The sequence below is a fragment of the Callospermophilus lateralis genome, chromosome 9 (genome assembly GCF_048772815.1).
Source record: "Callospermophilus lateralis isolate mCalLat2 chromosome 9, mCalLat2.hap1, whole genome shotgun sequence".
NCBI lineage: Eukaryota > Metazoa > Chordata > Mammalia > Rodentia > Sciuridae > Callospermophilus > Callospermophilus lateralis.
The window spans coordinates 42,583,496-42,604,942 of record NC_135313.1 but is presented as its reverse complement, the minus strand read 5'-3'; the positions used below and the strand labels follow the sequence as shown (position 1 = coordinate 42,604,942).

General features: G+C 34.6%; 1 protein-coding gene across 1 annotated transcript in view; it reads right to left on the bottom strand.

Annotated features, from left to right (window-relative positions):
- Stat4 (signal transducer and activator of transcription 4) overlaps window positions 1–21,447 on the bottom strand; it is a 94,669-nt gene that overhangs the window by 40,619 nt on the left and 32,603 nt on the right. The window contains exon 4 of the mRNA XM_076865524.1: window positions 1,541–1,639. Coding sequence (XP_076721639.1) covers window positions 1,541–1,639 — 99 coding nt within the window. The remainder of the gene's footprint in view (window positions 1–1,540; window positions 1,640–21,447) is intronic.

Below are 21,447 nucleotides of genomic sequence, written 5' to 3'. Positions count from 1 at the left end.
AAAAATCAGCATAGAGAAATTACAATAAGTTGGACTTAAATTCACAACTGAGGATGTCCAGCCTGCTTTTATGGGATTTAGAACAAAAGGAGTTTACTAAAGAAAATGTAAAAATATGAGTCTGGTTAAGCACAAAGATCAAGAAGCTTCTCCAAGCACCACTTCTTAGCCACTCTAGATCTGACCCTGAGTATGTTCCTCAGATGAAAAGCTACATAGGCAGCTAGAAGGGAGAGTGAGACATGCAGGCAGCCCCTTCACCTCCCAGTCCAGTGGGAAACAATGGTTAGGGTTGATGATGCCATACGCAAACCCACAGCAAATCAGTGGAGGGACCTCAAGTGCAACCCATGTCCTTGACTCTTGGTCAGGTGCTTTTCACCTACACCACATTCTTCAGCTAGGTAAAGACTTTATAAAATTCCCTTTCTCTCATTTTGATCTCTATTACTTGTCTACTTAGCTGAAATTTAAAAAACTAGTGCTTTTTTTCATGGTAATATATGGTACTGGCAGATTATTTTCAGAGTGACATATATGAGCATTCACTCAAATTTAATATTTGTCATTGAGATAAACAACTTACACAAACACACACACACACACACACACACACACACACGACTAGAGATTAAAGGGATACAAAAAGGACTACCAAGAATGTATATGAGAACATCATGTATTCATGATGGCTTCTTAATTTTTAATCAAAAGACATTCAGTCAAACTGAATGCACTTTAGAAACTTACTACAATGTTTAAATTAAATGAAAAAGGCACTATCTTTTATATCTTCCACTAAAGCTATAACTTGACAATAACTAAGTCTGAGAATGGTTAATAGTTAAAAAGATATGTTTATTAGACCTTCAAAAATAAATGTAGCGCTATGATTTATTAAATCGTGAAGAATATCATTTGGAAAATTGATTATTTATATTTTCTCTTCTTTTTCTAATAATTAAATGAAAAAGCATTTCTTAAAGGCTTCATTTACCCTTCTTCTTTGATGGGGGCTCTGAGGTCATTCAGATAGAAGGATAAAATATAACCTAAATAATACATTGCGGGCAAAGTACATTCAAACAATCAACAAGCAAGTATATTTATGGCGTTTCTTTGGGACAAAATTTCTGCTGGTGAACAAGTTTAGATATATGAGGTAGGGAACAGGAAAGTACAGGAGGGTTTTATACAAGATCAGTCTGCAAAGATAGATGTAGCTGTGGAAGCAGAGTCCAAACTGCTAATTAGGAATTCAGGTGGTTACTATATTCCTAGATTGCTAGCCAGAGTGTGGCTAGTGGAAGCAGAAAAGAATGTCTAGGGAAGATTCTAGAAAGAAACTCTGGAGATACTTGGTAATTATCTCAACATGGAGGAGAGCAAAGGAATTACTAAAGACTGTGATTGCAAATGATGGAAAAAAATGGTCAACACCACTCACGGGTAGAAGAAGCTGGTTTAGAAGTTAAAAACTTTTGTTGCACAGAAATTGAGTTCAAGGTGATAGCGGGATCACATATTCAGAAAATATTACCTGGACAGGCATGTTGGCTGCAGCCAATATTCTCCTCTCTTCCCTTAAACAGTTTGAAATAACCACAGCTACATGCATTGGATTTCCATGAAATTTTCCCTGAAAAAGAGTGAGCAAAAACAGCACAAGAGCTTAAGTATATTGTACAATAAGGAGACGTCCCTGCTTGAAAATAAACAATAATCTCCCAATAAGCATGTGAAATTAATTGGGATTTGTTCCAGTAATCTATTCCATTACAAAGTTACAGGAACTCATTGCAAAGGTACACTCTTAAGAGCATATTGATCTCTTTGCCTGCAAAAAATCACTTTTATTGATTAATCATTGTTCTTAACCACCTCTTTAGGATAGATCCTAAACACACTCCAAAGGGTCAGTTTTTTGGGGGGTGTAGGGCAGATTTTAAATACAGGAGTTATTTCCCTGTGAATTATCATGAACAAGGGTGGGCCAAGCCATGCACTTGTTAATTCTGTGCTTCATGCTTAAAACATTAATTTTTGTCCTTATTTGGTGGTGTTCATATTGACTAACTCATAACTATATTAGGATACTCAAGTGAAACTGTAGTCACATTTCAGCAACAATATTTGTATGACATCTAAGCTACCACATCCTTTATTGCCAAGGTTAATGGTGCAGATATTGTTAACTGGCAACCCGTGGGCCTAATTTGGCCATCAGGTACATGTTGTAAATTAAAATACTTGGATCCCTTCAGGGGCATTATGTACCACCCACAGTTGCCATAGTGCCCCCAATGAGTGAGCCCAGCACTCATTTATCTTACAAACAAGGCCTCCTCTGAGTTTTCTAGCCTTAATTTATAGAACTAATTGGAATAACACTATTATTTTAGTCATGTTAAACTTCTTTACTCAACTTTTTCCAAGGCAAGATTAGCAGAAGGCATAGTAGACAAATGCACTAATTTAGTTTCCCTCTACCCTCCTCTCTGAAGGTGGTACTAAACCCACGAAATGGACAAAGGTCAATAGCAGGAAAAATAAAATAACAATCCACAAAGTGGAAAATTAACAATTAATCAAAAGTAGATTATACAGACTGGCAAACCAAAGGGTATCTCTATGGGAAAAAATAAGGTTAGTAGTTAAATACACATTTTTATGGTTGTGACTGCTGACACAATTTTATCAGATGATGCATGTTAATTTAACACTTCTATTTGTAAAGTGAGGGTAAATACCAACTCTCTGGATTCCTGCTCTTCAATGTTCTGCAGTTTTTAAAACTATTTTTTCCGCTATAAACCAGAAATCTTCAAAAGAAAACAACGAAAATGAATTGACTGAAACTCAGAAGTCAAAGAAATGAAAATGATCCTATTTATTAAGCCCAGATTCTATGTCTCTGATTGTTGATGTTGGCAATTTCAGATTCTCTATTAGAATTTATTCCTGTTGTTAATTTTCCCATCTATTTTTTTTTTCATGTAACCTGCACTTAATTTCCTAAGAAAAACTGTGTTTTCTCGTTTTGATTTCAATTTACTTAAAAAAAAAAAAATAGCATCATTAAAAAGAAAGGGCTTTTCCTAGGGTCATTTGGAACTTGAGGACTCATCCTAAGATGGGGAGTTCTCCACTACCTCAAGAATTACCAGTATTGGTCTTTATTTTTCTCACTGCTGTGGAGTATTTCCTTGATCACTCAGATGCTATCTTTCAACATTCTCAGCTTTGTTGTACACTTTTCCATTTTCCTCTCTTACTTAAACTTCTTTTACCTTTCTTTTCAGATTCAGTTTCCCCCAGATCTTGAGAGATTAAATGACTCATTTTTTTTTTCCTTTGTTAAGAGCCAGGAATCAACATTGTTTTTATCTAGGATGTCTTTTTCATTTTTTAATTGCATTTTCTTAGTGCCTCACTTAAACATATCTGACAAAACACTTTATGAAAAATTGATCACTGTGGACTCAATATCAAATGAGTGCTCTTCCTTTTCTAAATACCAGAGATGTACTCATGTTCACCTTTGAGTAGTTACTAAGTACATGGACGTTCAAACAGCAAGAAAACAAACCCCAAGGTGTGGGCTGGTGGGAAAAAGGAAGAAAAAGGAAGCTGGAGAAAGAGAAACTGCCCCTTTCGGTTGTGTGTGGGTCTCTCAGGCATCTGTTTCTGCAGCTGTCTTCTACTCTCTGTCTAGTTCTCACACTCTCTTCTAGCCTGAACAGAAATTTTAATTACAGTGAAGTCAATGTAGTCATCTCTTCTTTATCATAGTGTTTTTTATGATGTGTTCAAGGAATCTTTCCCTAAGCTACAGTCATGGAGATTTTTTTCCTATGATATTTAAGTCTTCGTGATTTTGTCATTAATTATAATTCACTTGGAGCTTGTTAGTAATGAGAGGTTCCTTCACTTTTTTTCTTTCATGTAGATACATAGTTCCACCAACATTTCCTCACTGCTTGCTGTGCCTTGGTCAAAAACCAAGTGTCTGTATGTGGGTGAGTTTTTTTTCTGGACTCTTTTCCATCTCAGCCTTCTATCTGTGCTTTATCAACAGATTATCTTTATGATTGTACCTTTGTAATAAGTTCTGATGTCAATCAAGTAAAATAGGTTTTATTTGCATTTCCATATTCATTTTAGAATCAGCTTGTTAAACTACGCCCCCCCTTCCACACCCACACACATCCATGTTGAGAATTCAGTATTAAGTCTTCAGACAAATGTGGAGAGACTTGGCATGTTTATAACTGTGTTCTAATCCAATTACTTATACATTCTTCAGTGTCTCTATTAAACATTATAATTTTTTTCACATAGAGATCTTAAATATCTTTTGTTAAGGTTATTTCTACGTAGTGGGGTTTTTCCAGCACTGAAATAAATTATATCTTTTCTAGTTGTTTGTTGCATATATATAATATATATGTATAAATGATTTTTGTATATTTAGTTTTAATTCAGCAAACTTGCTAAACTCTTATTCTAATGATGTATTTCAAATTTTTGCCATTTTTAATATTTTATCTGTAGATTCTTTTGAATTTTCTGTATACACAAATTATACCTTGTGCAAATATTGATAAAATTTTCCTCCTTTTCAATCATTCAGTTTTCATCAGGATTTCACCTCTATTCTAAGACTTATTTAGAAATGTTAATTTACAAACATATGGATATTCCACTTTTTAATAAAAGCTGATTTCTACCATAATTTAAATTTTTTCTTACTGCATGTTAATTGTACAGAATAATGGATTGATCAGAATACAGATTCTGAATGACTTCAATCACTTTATATTTGTTGAGACTTGTTTTGTGGCCGAGCACATGGATATTTTATAAAAGTTTTATGTTAACTTGTAAAGAATGTGGATTCAGCTGCTGTTAGGTATGAATATTTTATACCAGTTGCGTTGAATCAAATTTGTTAATGATTTTGTTTAAATTTCTACATTCTTGTTGATTCGTTTTTGCCTGATCGATTTGATCAATTAATGAGAAGATTATGTTTAAAGCTCCTTTGTGAATTTTTTTCTTTGTGCCTCTGTCAGACACATTTAGTTATGTATTGTGGAAGAATAAAATGTTTGAACTGATTTTTATCACTAATAATACATTTTACCTTGAAGCAAAAATATGATCTAAGACATAATACAGTGTTTTTCCTTACTGAGAGAACTTTTATTTATTTCAAGATGGGTATAGATATTTAATCATATGTCAGTATTGTACATATATAAAAGGGCAAATATACATAAAATAAGTAAGTTAATATATTCCTAAAACTTCTTAGAGTTCAATTTTTCTAAATCTCTTTTAAATTCAGGCTTCCATATTTTTTTTTCACAAAATACTGTCTTGTAGGTCACCATGAATGTCAGTGACACATTATTTCTTTAGAGTATGTCCAACAATTGTTCCCATTCTGTAAGTTGTGATGCTGCTACTTTCTTGATCTTACCAGCAGTTCTCAATAGAAGGTTCCAGGTAAGAACCAGGACTCACATTCCTTCTGCAAATGGTTCTTAAATGATTTGTTGATTGAAACCTTGAAGGTCATGGTCTAGTAATAGTGTTGTGTTCAGCAGTCATATCACTTTACTTTTACCTGAGATCATTACTTAACTTTCAGATAGATGTCCATGAAATCATTGAGAACTTGAATATATTGTAGTGGCACCACCCCCTCCTCCACAGAAAATCTTAATTAAGCTTCTCCAGGAATCTTCACCATAATTGATTTTAGGACTATGAGCAGAAGAGTCTCTACAAAAGAGTTCAATGTAGGTAAACTTTCTATTTTCCTGTTGCTCTATTACTTAGCCACTGGCCTGAAAAAAATCAGCACTCCAGGTGCTGAACACCTGTTTTCCTAGTTTTTCACAAACATTTATCCAGGATAGTAGTTTGTAAAAGTGTGTTTGCAAATGCAAACAGATCTTTTAACAAGGCCTCTGGCCTTGAGCTGAACTTCACAGAGATGTCTACATGTCTAAGATAAGAGAAGTTACCAATTGGGCTCCATGGTAACAGCTGGCAGGGGTTGGAAGAAAGGGGAGAAGAAGCTGTCCCCTTCTCAGGCATTGTCCTTTAAGGGTTAACTTGTTCAGAACAGTGAAAGAGGGAGCTGCTTTTATGTGAACTTTTGCAAACTGTGAACTTCTGAGCCCCTCCCCTTACATGCTGGGTATAAAGTTTCTGAAACTACCTGAACTTGAGGTTCAGGGGATTAATTGATTACAGCGCAAGCTGTACCCTCTGAACCTGGCTGCAGCCAAATAAAACTATTTCCTGCTATCTTCGGTGCCCTGCCTCATCTGTCCCCTACAATAATATAGTAGGGTCCCCAGATGTCAGTTCCAGAAGACTTCTAATCAGTCTTCCATCAGCTCAGCCACCATCCACATGCTATAATGGCTCACTCTTAACACCTTTGAAGAAGGTCTTGTTCTTAGATATTGTTTTAAACTTTAAAATTAAATATAGTAGCAACTCCAGTAGTCAGCAGTCAGACATACAGCCACAGTGGTACACTGCTTCGTAATCCAAACTCACACTCTCATCCCCTAAAGACCTTTCTGCATTGACATGGTAGCTTTAGGTCTTCCAAGGCAAAATGACCTCCCACCTGTCTGCATTACTTGCTGGACTGAGAACATACTTTCATTTTTTCCCCAGTGTTGTTATGCTGAAAGTTCAGAACATTCTTCAGCAGGATGTTTCAGATGAATTAATGTTGTACATCTTAATGATAATGCTGAGCAATGCATGATGCACGTACTCTAGGTTTTTATTGTGCTGATTTCTTTAACTATTATAAGGACTTGGCAATTTCTGTTGCCACTCTTACTTTAGGCATCCATTTCAGTCATAAAATATGACTTCATCTACTTGTGGGTCAATTTTTTTTCCCATCCTGTAAAGCACTTTATTGTTGCTTTCCAAGAAAATACGAAATTTAAGATCATTCATTGAATGACAAATATTTGTTAAACAGATACCAAATTTGTCCCCTGCTGATTTGTTAACATCCCATTCTGTAAACATGGTGACTATTTGTTTCAACCCTCAATCATAGTGTTATATTTGGATGACATTCTAAATAGCAATTAAACTCAACATGTGTTATAACAACAGTGCATTTAATTCAACTGCAGTCTCAACAACATGAGTAACAATGACCCAATTTCACATCACAGGCAATAACCATGACATTGTCATTGCTACATGGCAACAGCAATTAAGAGTTTTATTGATTATAGGATGCATTCTGATTTGAGTGATGTTAAAATGCTAGCAAAAAAGATGACTATAATACTACAATCTATTACTTTATGCTAAATTCCTTGGCTTTCCTTCCAATTTCCTTTCTACCTAATTTCTAAATTTGACTTATCATTAAAGAACGACTAGTATATCTGCTTTTTTTCCTTCAAAAGGTCCAAAGAGTATCAGAGAAGTAACAAATGTGAGAAAGCCTACTCAAAATAATCTCCATTTGGGTGGCACAGAGCCTGAGAGCTTTCCCCTTGACATGATCCTCTTGACACATTGGGAGAGTCTGCACCACACTCAATTAACGTCCTTTGCGTTGTAAGGAATTTATCAGATGTTGCTTTCTGACTGCTATACCCTGACGCTGCTGGATTCAGAAGATCCCCAAAATCGCAAGGCAATAGTGACCAAAGGAGGATTTTGAAGAGATACATACCTACTACTGTCTTGGTTTGAGTTCCTCCAGAGACTGACCCTGAGACACGGATTCCAGTGCAAGTAGTTTCAGTGAGAATTTATTCCAAAAAACAGAGTGGACCAATAAAATAGGAAGAGAAGGCAGCGAGCCATGGGTATGCTATCGAGCCGTTTGCTAAGATGGGCTGGAAACCCCAGGAACTCTATGGAACATGGACTTTTAGTTATCTACCCAGGGACTCTGGAACTGGAGTATTTTTACATCAGCTGTTATCATATACTTCCAGTCCTGAAGAAAAAAAAAAAAAAGTGAAGATGCTGGCAGTTGGAATTCTATTCCACGGAACTAATATAATGAGGCCAAGAAGATGTGGTCAGGATAGCTGGCAATGACTGTCAGATACAACACCCAAAGACACAGACTGTGAGAGAAAAACTGATTAGGGAAACTTCATTGACATTGAAATTGTCTGCTCCACAACACATTGTTAAAGAATGAAAAGGCAAGTCATGGACTTGGGGAAAATATTTGTAAGAGACATATCTTATAAAGAACTCTTGTCCAAAATATAAATTTTTAAGTCAAAAATAAGAGAGCAAACTCAATTTAAAAATGGGCTGAACGCAATTTAACTAAATAGACACTTCTCAAAAGAAGTTCAAATGGCTAATAATTATATGGAAAAAAAAAGTTATCTTCAGGGAAATGCAAATCAAAACTACATTGGGATTCCATCTCATCCCAGACCGAAAGGCAATCATCAAGAATACAAAAAAATCATAAATGATTGTGAAGATTTGGGGGAAGAGGAACTCTTATACATGGTAGGAATATCAACTAGTATAGCCACTGTGAAAATTAGTATGGAGGTTCCTCAGAAGACTAAAAATAGAACTATACCATATGATCCAACTATATCACTCCTTAGAATATACTAGTAGGAATTAAAGATAGGACACTATAGAGGTACCTGGCTACCCATGTTTATTTGTGACACAGTTCACAATATCCAAGTTATAGAATCAGCCTAGATGCCTATCCAAGATGAATGGTTAAGGAAAGTAGGGTATATATATTCACAATGGAATATTATCAGACATAAATCATGTGATTCACAGGAAAATGGATGGAACTGGAGGTCATAAAGTTAAGCAAAATAAGGCTGACACAGAAAAACAAGTATCTTACATTTTCCCTCATATGTGAAATTTAAGGGAAAAAATAAAGACAGGAGAGCAGCAAACAGACTATTGGAGAGGAGGAGAAAGAACAAGAGGGTGAGGTAAAATAAAGGTGAAGAAGGGGAATCGGGGGTGGATATGATCAAAGTGTGTTTTTGCATGTACAAAAATGCCACAATGAAACCCATTAATCTATATAACTAAAATGTACTGGAAGTAATTTAAAAGCAATGGGCCAAACACCTTAGCAGACACCTCACCACAGGAGATGTAGGATGGCAAATGAACATTTGAAAAGATTTTCCAAATCATGTGTTATAAAAGGAAATGTAAATTGAAACAATGAGATAACACTACACATCTATTAGAATAACCAAAATCCCAAACATCAACATCACCAAATGCCAACAAAGATATGAAGCCACACAGTCTCTTATTCGTTGCTGGTGGGAATATAAAATGATGCAGATATCCTGGAGAACAGCTTGGCAGTTTCTTATAAAGCTAAACATACTCTTACCACCATATGATACAATAATCACCCTCCTTGGTATCTACCTCAAAGAACTGAAAATTTGTTTCCATACAAAAACCTGCACATGAATATTTATAGTAGCTTTATGCATAACTGTTGAAATTTGGGGAGCAGCCAAGATGTCCTTCAGTTGAGGAATGGATAGATGAACTATTGTACATCCAGACAATGTAATATTATTCAGTGCTAAAGAGAAGTGAGTTACCAAGCCATGGAGACATGGAGGAGACTTAAATGCACATTACTAAGCGAAAGAAGTCAATCTCAAATCATAATGTATTTCAACCATACAATGTTTAGAAAAAGTCAAAACTGTTCAGAAAATACAAATGTCAGTGGTTGCCAGAGGTTAGGAGAGAAGGAGGGACAAATGTGTGGAGCACAGGGGCTTGGCGGGGTAGTAAAACTACCTTGTATGATACTAATATAGAATAATCATGATATCATACATGTTAAAACCCATAGAAATATGTGAACCCTATTGTAAACAAAATACTTCAATTAATAATAATATTGATTCATCAACTGTAAAAAAAAAAATACACCACACTAATGTAGACGTAGGAGAAACTGGTGGGAGTGGAAGGCTAAGGAAGTATATGGAAAACCCTACTTTCTCCTCAATTTTTCAGGAAACTTAAGACTGCTTTAAAAAATTAATCTTTGGGCTGGAGATGTAGCTCAGTGGTAGAACAATTGTTTAACAGGCTCAAGCCATGGATTCAACTTCCAGGATTGCAAAAAATAAACAAATAAAAATAAATATTAGCTCATGGTGCAGACCTGTAATTCAAGAAGCTGAGGCAGAAGAATCCCAAGTTTATGAAATAAAATATAAAAAAGTACTGGGGATGTAGCTCAGTGGTTAAACAACAACAACAACCACCAGGTTCATTCCTACTACTAAATAATAAAAACTAAAATCTTTTAAATATCATCTTACTAAAGTTACTGTTTCTACTTACCCTCCTTATGAATGAATGAATTCAAAGTTACATGCCTTCCTCATGTAAAGTTAGCTTGAAATTCCCTCAACACAATAATGTTTTATTGACAAAAGAGAGGTGAGGCATAGATTGTCAGTGGATATGCATTATTGAATGCTGGATTATTTATGCCAGTAATAGTACATACACCTTAAACTAGCTAAAAATTAGCTTCAGGTATATGTATGTATATTAGCTGTTTTTTGTTTTTTTAAAGAAAGTACTTTTTACCTTTTTTTTCCCCCCAGTACTGGGGACTGAACCCTGGGGTGGCTCCACCATTAAGCTTCACCTGCAGCCCTTTCTCTTTTGCTAAGTTTCCCAGGCTGGCTTTGAACTTCCAATTCTACTGCCTCCACCTCCCAAGTCACTGGGATGACAGGTGTGCACCACCACTCCTGGTAAGAAATTACTTCTTAAAGGCATCAAGTATTCTGTAAATTCTGAGCATTCCAAGTACGATGTTCTGTCTGTAAAGACTTACCCCATCATAGACTATTCCTTTGCAAGGAGCTAGAGAGCCCTCTGTCAATGTTGGGGGACCTGGTTTTGTGGCTCAGTTACCAGCTGTGCAATTTTAGGTAAGTGACTTCTTAATCTTCATTGCTTTAGTTGCCTATTAGTCGTCAGGATAATAATACTTGTCATTTATCACTGAGTAATGGTGAGGAGCATGCCAGACAATTGAGAAAGAGCCCTGCAACTTGGAAGTACTCTATAAATATGAGGAGTTTTCTGTGTTGCCTCATGGTGGTGTTAGAAGAGTTTAAAAGCTGTATGTGGTCAATCAACAACAACAACAACAAAAAAAAAAAAAAAAAAAAAAAACAGAAGAGAAAATCTTCCCATTAGCTTCACAGAAATGATCAAAATTCATAATAAAGCCACTGGAGTAAGCCTGAGTTGTGTTCCAGGAAATATATTTATATGAACATAAAAGAAACTCCAGAAAAAGTAAGACAATGTATTTGGGGATTTTTAAAATGTTAGACAGTGGGGACTTTCCTGGCATTTCTTGAGGACTAACCTGCACATGCACACAAATACACTGAAAGCTGCTTTGAAAAAAAAATTAACTTGTAAAAGCTCATTAGAAATAATAATACTGATTTCACTGAGAACAATTTACATAATCTTTGGAAGAGAATCATTAACACTACACTTTCTTCACAAACTCTCACCAGTGACTGTTTTTGAGTAATGGGATTGGGGAATGGATATTTTCACTTTTTCTTCAATTTTTTTTATTGTTAGAATTTCTTTTAAATAATTAACCATGTGCTACTTTTGTGATCAAAAATAAACAGGAGGGTTAAAATACACATATCTTTCTTATTAGATTTCTCTATTTACTCAATTTATATACAAAGATTTTTGTAAAAGATAATCACTGGCTTTGAAAATATGTCACTCCAGGGCAAAGGGAACAGAATTGAACCTGATAAGACCATTATGATGACCAAAATTCAATGCTCATAGAGAATTTGCAGCATTGTAAGTAAGAGATAAATTACTTAATTCAAAATGACAGGAGAATATAGTGATGCTAACAAGCTCTATTAGCTTCTATGTTTAAACACACCAGTAACAGGACCCTGCCTGAGCACCTATTATGTGCAGGGTGTTATAGGTTTTGTTTCTAACCCAACAATAGACTGTGAGGCACATATCAGAAAGCCCGGATGTTGTGTCATTTGGGAAAAGTTATGGAACTAAGAAATCAAGAAACAGGAATGCCTCAAACTACATGTTTCTCATTCTACAAACATTCACTTTGCAAATCAATTCTGGCTTTTTAAAAATTGATTCTTTCTGGATAGCATCTTCAACAAATGGTGCTGGGAAAACTGGAAATCCATATTCAAAAAAATGAAATTGAATCCCTTTCTCTCACCATGCACAAAAATTAACTCAAAATGGATCAAGGATCTAGGAATCAAACCAGAGACTCTGCGTCTAATAGAAGAAAAGTTGGCCTTAATCTCCATCACGTGGGTTAGGCCCCAAATTCCTTAATAAGACACCTATAGCACAAGAGTTAAAACCAACAATCAAAAATGGGATGAATTCAAACTAAAAAGTTTTTTTCTCAGTAAGAGAAATAATATGTGAGGTGAATAGGGAGCCTACATCCTGGGAACAAATTTTTACCCCTCACACATCAGATAGACCTCTAATCTCTAGGGTATACAAAGAACTTAAAAAGTTCAATAACAAAAAAAACAACCCAATCAACAAATGGGCCAAGGACCTGAACAGACACTTCTCAGAAGAGGATATACAATCAATCAAAAAAATACACGAAAAAATGCTCACCATCTCTAGCAATCAGAGAAATGCAAATTTAAACTACTCTAAGATACCATCTCACTCCAGTAAGAATGGCAGCCACTATGAAGTCAAACAACAACAAGTGCTGGCGAGGATGTGAGGAAAAAGATACACTTATACATTGCTGGTGGGACTGCAAATTGGTGCAGCTAATTTGGAAAGCAGTATGGAGATTCCTTGGAAAGCTGAGAATGGAACCACCATATGACCCAGCTATTCCTCTTCTCAGACTATACCCAAAAGACCTAAAAACAGCATACTACAGGGACACAGCCACATCAATGTTTATAGCAGCACAATTCACAATAGCTAGACTGTGGAACCAACCTAGATGCCCTTCAATGGATGAATGGATTAAAAAAAATGTGGCTTATATACAAAATGGGATATTATTTAGCACTAAAAAATAACAAGATCATGGCATTTTCAGGGAAATGGATGGCATTAGAGCAGATTATGTTAAGTGAAGTTAGCCAATCCCTAAAAAACAAATGCCAAATGTCTTCTCTGATATAAGGGGGGGTGACTCAAAATAGGGTAGAGAGGAAGAGCATGAGAAGAAGATTACCTCTAGATAGGGAAGAGAAGTAGGAGAGAAAGGGTGGGAGAAGGGGAATTGCATGGAAGATGGAAAGAGACGCTCATTGTTATACAGAATACATGTGTGATGATGTAAGGGAAAAGAAAAAAAGAAGTGTGTCACAATAGATTGGGTAGAGAGAAGTGATGGGAGGGGAGGGGAAGGGATGGGGGAAAAGAAAGACAGCAGAATAAAATAGACTTTATTATTGCTGTGTATATATATGTATATACGTGACTGCATGAGCAATGTGATTCTGCAACCTGTACACTCAGAAAAATGAGAAATTATACCCCATCTGATTCAAATGTATGATATGTCAAAGATCATTGTACTGTCATGGGTAACTAATTAAAACAAATAAAAAGAAAAAAATTTTATTCTATGTTTAACAGACCCTGTGAGCCACAAGCTGCATTTAATTTTATTTTCCCTAGATATTATATTATTTTCTATGACAAATCTGTTCATGGTAACCATTATTTGATTATTTATAGCACCTCAAGATAGCTACAGTGCTTACACAAATAAACCAATAGAAAATAATCGTGTGTTTGACTATAAAATTGCTAAGTGACTTTTGCTAAGACGACTTTGGTCTTAATACCCCCTGGCAATTCCACTTGCTGTTGGTAAAGGCAATCTTCCAAGGCCAGTAAGTGTCCTTGCATGGTCTTATAAGGTATGCGAAGAATAAAAGGCCCTAGCTATTCATTACTCTCGCCATTTCTCAGTTGTATTTGCCCTAAGTAACCTTGAAGAATGAGTTAATGTCTCTTCCTATCCAAAGAATGGGCTTGCTTCACTAGTTGTAAAAGCAATGAAATCCTAAAGTTTATTGTTCCATTCCTGTAATGCAAATCACTGATTGTGTAGACATCCAGAATGGGCCCACTGTGTCACCCTTGTAGGAATTGGGGCTAATGAAGAACTTACACAAACAAACATGAACCTCTGACTATGGCTTTTTCTATGAATAATAATGCCTCTTTTCTCTAATCCAGAAGTCTCCTGTCTTTTTCTAGCACTCGTAAAGTTAACTTGTTAGCTTGAGAGGAGAATAAAATCCGAGCCCCTGCACAGTGTTTAATACTTATGTGTTAATACTTATCACATAGAATTTGCATTTTCTCTGTCTTGCTGATTGCCATCTAGACTCTGCATTTTTATCTGATTCCTTGTCTAGACTCTACTACATCTTTTTTTTTTTTTAAAGAGAGAGAGAGAGAGAGAGAGAGAGAGAGAGAGAGAGAGAGAGAGAGAATTTTAATATTTATTTTTTAGTTTGTTTTTTTTCGGCCGACACAACATCGTTGTTTGTATATGGTGCTGAGGATCGAACCCGGGCCGCACACATGCCAGGTGAGTGCGCTACCGCTTGAGCCACATCCCCAGCCCTAGACTCTACTACATCTTTTAAAAGAGGAATCAGTCTTCTTCAAGGTCTATCCTCAAATAGCTATCACCTTATGTAAACCTCACAAATTCTTGTTGAATGATCATATGAGAGGACGAACAAATTATCATAATCATCTTCTAAGAGGAAAATCGATAAAACATTATTTGATGTTTATGTTGGTAAAGATCTCTGCTTTAAGTTCTTCTTAGTTTTTTTGTCCCTGGTAGCCATGAAGACATTAAAACTAGAGTCTTAAGATTATTTGGAAGAGGACAGCAAGGTATAATGTACCCCTGGAGATGGCAATCTTGCTTCTCAAAGGTCAGATGGGATTCTCACCCTTGTTGACCAATATTACGGGTAGTGAGGATGCCTGGAGGAAAATGGAACAAGAGGCTTGTCCCTTTAATGGGGATGGTATGCTATCATCTGTGTGCTAATGCAGATCCAGATGGTAAAGGAATCTGTGTCCTTCACTTATGTCTTGTGGGATCACTCAGCCATTCTTTATCCTTACTCTAGGGATAATGATGAATTCATCATCATCATCATCACCAGAGTGTTTAGACAGAATTATAAAGATAAGAAAATGGAATATTAAATGTAAATATGATATAATTGTATATCTAGTGGGAAAAGGTTGATAAAATTTAAAGAATGAATATTCAAGGTAACATGGTTTTCTCTTTACTTGTAATAATTATATAGGGCTAGAAATAAGGAAATATTACATTTAAATAAAAGTAAAGTTAAAAATAATTTTTAAAAATTTAATAAACCATAAGTAAATGATGAATGATAGAGGAGAGAGATGTGTTTAACTTGACTTAAACATTACACAATGTATACAAGTATAGAAACATCACATGGCACACCATATATAGATACAATTTTAATGTTTTATGTATCTATTAATTTGAAAATTTTAAAACATAAGAATAAGTGTAACAAGAAAGATATAGGTCCTGTGTGAATTAAACTAGGGTCATAGTGAAAATTTAAAACAAGGTCTGAGAAAGCATAAATTGAATTCTAGAGTGTAAGATTTAGTATCATAAATATATTGTCTTGAAATGAGTATGTGTATTTAGGTTAGGCTCCCAGGAGTTGCTTTTGGAGGGTTTGGGGTAGAAGGAATGATTCAGTGAAGTGATTTTAAAGTTTACATGGAAGAAGAAATGTCTGAGAATAGCTAAGAAAATTACAAAGACTAATGTTTCAATGCTTGAAATATGTCCAGGAATTTTTTATGTGCTCTGGTTTGCTTCATCTAACCTTCACAGCTATTTGTGACAAATGTTGTCATTCAGATTTTACAGATAAGTGAGATAGAGAGATGTGAAACAACTTTAAGCCAGGATTCAGTTTGTCTCTAGAGTGTTGAATTGCCTTTAACCAATCAGCTACCAAGTTCACTGTCTCCATGCACAGGCGAGGAGGACTTGCTGTAAGTGACACTGAAGTATGTGACTAGTAGTACTATACAATTAGATTAGCAGAGCATAGTGAACACACGCAAAGGTGGTATTTCAGTTCAGTGAGGAAAAATGCTTATTTTTAAAAAATCTCTTTGTGTAATTGTTTATCAATCTACAAGAAAAAGTTAGGCTTCTATATAAAGAATTCCACGTGGATCAACAGATTAGCTTTAAAAAAATGTTAGAATAAAATTCAGGAAAATTTGTGAATAATCTAAGGGCTGGAGAGAACTTTTAAACCAAAGTGGGACTCTCAGAAACTATACAAAAAAGACTCTTCATTACATTTAGATGTTTGTTTTCAGATGGAAAATGATGTTATTAAATCAAAAGACTTATAATAGACTGAGGAAAATATTAGTAGCCCATAGGAAAGAATTATTATAGATGAAAGATATTTTAAAGTAATTACTAATATGCGTAAAGAACCCTTGGAAATTTACGAGAAATCCCAGTATAAGAAAGTGAGTAGGAAAAATCATAAAAAGTACATCCAAATTTGGGAAAGGATGCTCAGCCTTACACATAGTCAGAAAAAAACAAATTTACAGTGAAAGAGAAATATTTCTCCCAATCACATTGGAATAAATAAAAAAGAATATTATCTACTGTTAATGAAGATATGGAAAAGAGAATCTTCATACATTTTGCTGTTGGAAATATGAATTTTACAATCTCTTAGGAAAGAAATCTTATAATATCAAAATTTAAAGTGCTTCTACTTTTGACTGGAAATCCATTTCTAGGAACGTAGCCCATAAAAATAGAAGTATGAGCCCATAATATATGTACAAGGTTGGTTCCTGCAATACTGTTTATGGTGAAAAACAACCAGGGGTATAGAGATTGCTTCCTTAACAGGAATGGCTCAATAAGTAGTGGCACCTCTACACGATAAACCATTTGCTGTTATGAAAATGAAGGGATTTCAGTGATGTAAAATTTGGAAAGCAGAGAAATGAAAAATAAAATTTCCTCTTGGTAGATGACAAAAAATTGATCTTATCATTTATAAAATTTCATAAACATACATATGAAAGTACATGGGCATAAATCATATTTTTCCATTTTATTAATCACAGACATAAGTATAGACATAAAAGGACACACATTTTGTTACTAACATTGATATTTTCAAGGGTTAGGCTGTGGATAGAAGTAAGGAAAAATAAGAGGAAAGGAATGGAGTTTGTAATAAAAAGTAATATGTATGATATGATCTACTTTGTGGAAAGTGATAAATGAATGTTTATGCTATAAAAGTACAAAAAGATAGTAATCAAAATGCTAATGGTAGTTATCTTGTTGTGGTGGAATTTCAGGTTTTTTTTCCCTTTCTTTTTAGGCTTTTCATTATCATTTGAATTTTTACAAAGATTTGCATTATTTAGTCTATTGGAAAATAGCCTAAATTATAAACTATTTTCATCTTAACAAAAATTCCATTGGTAGGGAATTTTTAATTGATTTACATAACTGCAAAACTTAGAAAATTAGAACTCCTAAAGCCAGAAGTGGAAAAATCATTCCCATCAGAACAAATAAAACCATTTCTCTGAAGATGTTGACATTTATGAAGTAACCCTCAAAATGCCCCTGTACATTTTCCATTGAACAAAATCTGAAATCTATTTCAACTGTCATGGAAGAATTAATACTGTTCAACTTCTGAGAGAAATGAAACTGAAGGGATTGCTAATAGTTCATAAATAATGGAAGAAGGTTAGAGCTTAAACAACCCCTAAAGTCAACTGTGAGCATGAGGACAGGACCTCTAAAACTGTGAGTCTCGGAGCTGGCTTACAGATATACCCAGAGTGACACTTCAGAATGGTCTCTGGGGTGGTCTAAAATGCAAATAACACTAACATGTGTATATTTAAAATGACTTTTTCTCTCTGGGCCACTCTAGACAAGATGCTAACTGGGAGAAAGTTGTTCCTCAAGGGTCAGCCTTTTAAGCTGACTAAATCTGACATCCGTGACCACTTCTACTTTGGATTTCCATCAAAATGTACTTGTCTTGTTTCCTCAGAAAATGGAGAAAGATGTATTAAATGCATGTGATACTATTTTCTTTATGTATTTGTAATTTTACTTTATATGTTGATTCAATATTAGTAGCTGATCCATAAATGCTCATTTGAAATGATCTCTTATGGTCTTACAATATTTGTCCTGATGATTGCTTTGGGGCTGAAATTTGATATTAACTAACAAATTGTAGTTATCATGAGGATTACATGTTCTTAGTGTTAAATAAATGTTGGCTATATCTCTATTTTATCATATTATTATAACAAAGTATATAGTGAACATACTTTGCTTTTATATGCTTTAGCTTGATATACCTTTGCTGAGACTTTTACTTTGAACTCTTCCAAACCTCATATTAGGTGGTTGCTTATAAGCAGCATGGTTGAACTTTGTGTTCTGATTCTAAGTGAGAATCCTTTTCTTTTTAACAAGAAAGCTTAATAAGCCTGTATCCATTGCCATATTTAATATATTTTATTTTACTCTGTCACTTAGTTTTCTTTTTCTTTTCTTTTTGCTATTTGCTCTATAGTCTATTATTCTTTTGCTTTTATTTTCTCCACTACTTTGGGAGGTGCACATGTGATTTATCATGCTTATAGTAATCACTTATGGAAGCACTTTTGTATCCAATTGTTCACAACCTTCTTTTCACCACAATTCCTAATAGATAAATTCACATTCATTACATTCTCCTTTCACTGTGGGCTCCTGGGCTATGGATTGGGCTATGGATTATGCACAAATACTTCACCTCCAATTTCACAATCCACCGTGAATACGTGACACTGCCGCTGAAACCTACATTGTATTGATTGTATGGAGTAAAAGTTAAGGAGTTTTCTATGTCAGGAAATTTAGCATACTTTCATTAAATCTCTCAAGTCTTTATCTACATGATTCCTTCGTCAACCCCCAAAAATGGCCATCTAGAATATATTTTCAACTGTCATTTCCATTCCATTTGTTTTTGAGTCTCTAATTATCTGTGTTTCTGTAGCTGATTTCCACATTTTATTTTCTTCCACATTACCACACTGTGGGCCTCAAGTGTGACTCCCATATTATCTATTTATTTTTTATAGTGTCCGCTATATCCAACATGGATTTAATTTTACTCCTGTTTTTCTATTTCCCACCATGGAATCCTTTTCTGTGTTAATCACCATTTTCTCTCTTTTCATATCATTCTTTTGAATTTTTCATTTCAATATATTTGTTCCTTTCAGATTTCTGCTCCTATTTTATACGCATGTTTTCCTGGAAGAGTCTTTATATGATGGAGTAGATCATTTTCAGAAGTATATTGCTCTTCTAATACTTCAAGCTGCGATTGTAAATCTCTTGTAGTATTTTTTCACAGGTCCCAGGCATCTGTCTTTAGGCTATGCTTTATTAGAAGAAAGCAGTGTTGATTTTTCTGATGTAGTTTTATTGACTGAAACTTGTACAGATTTTATTCACATTCTAGCATTTAGCAGTCCAGTCATCTTATTTTATAATATTGTGTGTGCCTGTCTTTTTTCCCCTCTTAAAGCCTGAAGAGATTTTTATATCAATTATAAACCTGAAGTCCTTGTTACCAAAATCAAGAGGCTGAATCCCAGGCACTGTGGAAGACTAACAAAGAAAGCTAAATATTTTGTAAGTGTCCCTGGAAAGCAAAATTAGCCCTAATTCTCTTCTCATAGAATTGGTCCTATTTCAAGTTGAAGCATAATTTGGTCTTAGAATTAAAAAATGGTGGTCACCATTGTGTTTACCATGAAAAAACCCCACATATTTTAATATATTGTTCCTTTTCATTCTTATAAGAATTAAATTTAAAAAATCCACAGGTATTTCTCATTCTATGTCCCATTTTCTTCATTTATTTTAACCCTTTTGACTTGAAGAAAATCTAATATATCTTTAATGTCTGTTGTTCTCTGTTTCAATTTGAAGGAAGCTTCTCAGACACTGAGACATCTATAGTTTCCCCTTAGCTCGCCTACTTTTATCATCACTCCAATCTTTATAATATATATAGCTTCATTTGCACATCTCTAACAAGCAACCACAATTTGAGATTATGAGTAATAGGTAGCTAATTTTTTTTAGGTATAAGAGCCTTTCTATTACTAAAGAAATAACTATATAATCCCCATTTTGTGATAAATAAAATGCATTTGTCCATCTGTAATGCACTTACAAAGATTAGAAAATGGGCCTGGGAGTGTATCTCAGTGGTCAAGCACTTGTCTAGCACACATGAGGCCCTGGTTTTGATCCCTAGCACTGCAAGAAACAAAAAAGAACCAAACAGCATCAACAAAAAACCCAACCCCTACCAAAAAAGAGAAATACTCTAAAGTATAAACAGTGGTGATAATCTGGATGGTATAATTATAGATAATTGTTATTTTCTTCCTTTTTTATTTTCCAAATTTCCTACTATTAATAGCATTACTTATAAAATCAAAGAAAAAAATCCACCCTTCTAACAGAACAAAGTTTTGATGATAAAGGAATTAAACCAATGGATTGTTTTTCTCATGTTCGGTTCCAGTGAACATTTGTCTTCAGGGAGAGGACAAAAGTATATTGTAGATATAAAGTTTTAGAATTATTGGCCATTTTAAAATTTTTAGAAAGAAAAGTTAAATTCACAACAGTTGTGTATGAAGAAGGTCTTGCCATATAAATTAATGCTGAATTTTCTAGACTTGGGGATTTAATGTACTGATAACTGCAGTAGAAGTTTATACAACTTTATATCAGTATATATTAAAGGGAGTCCAATTGCCACCACCATACACATTGTCATTATTTCATAAAACATGGACTATTCCTCCCTAAATTATTACAGAGGATGAATATTGTCAAAGCATAAAGAACTATCCTTTAAAAGAAATAATTTTTGACTTTGCAAAAGTGCTTTCTATCATTCTATTATTTTGTTCCCATCTGGTGAAAACTTTATTAAAGATGGGCTGTACTGAGGGAAGGAATCTATCTCAACATCATGAAGGCTATCTATAAAAAACTCATAGTAAATGGGAAACAATTGAAAATATTTCCATTAAAATCTGGAGCAAGACAAGGATGTCCACTGTCATCACTCCTATTTAAGACAGTGCTAGAAATCCTAGCTAGAGCAATTAGGTAAGAGAAGGAAATAAAGAGGATAAAAATAAAATAGAAAAAAAAATAAATTATCTCTG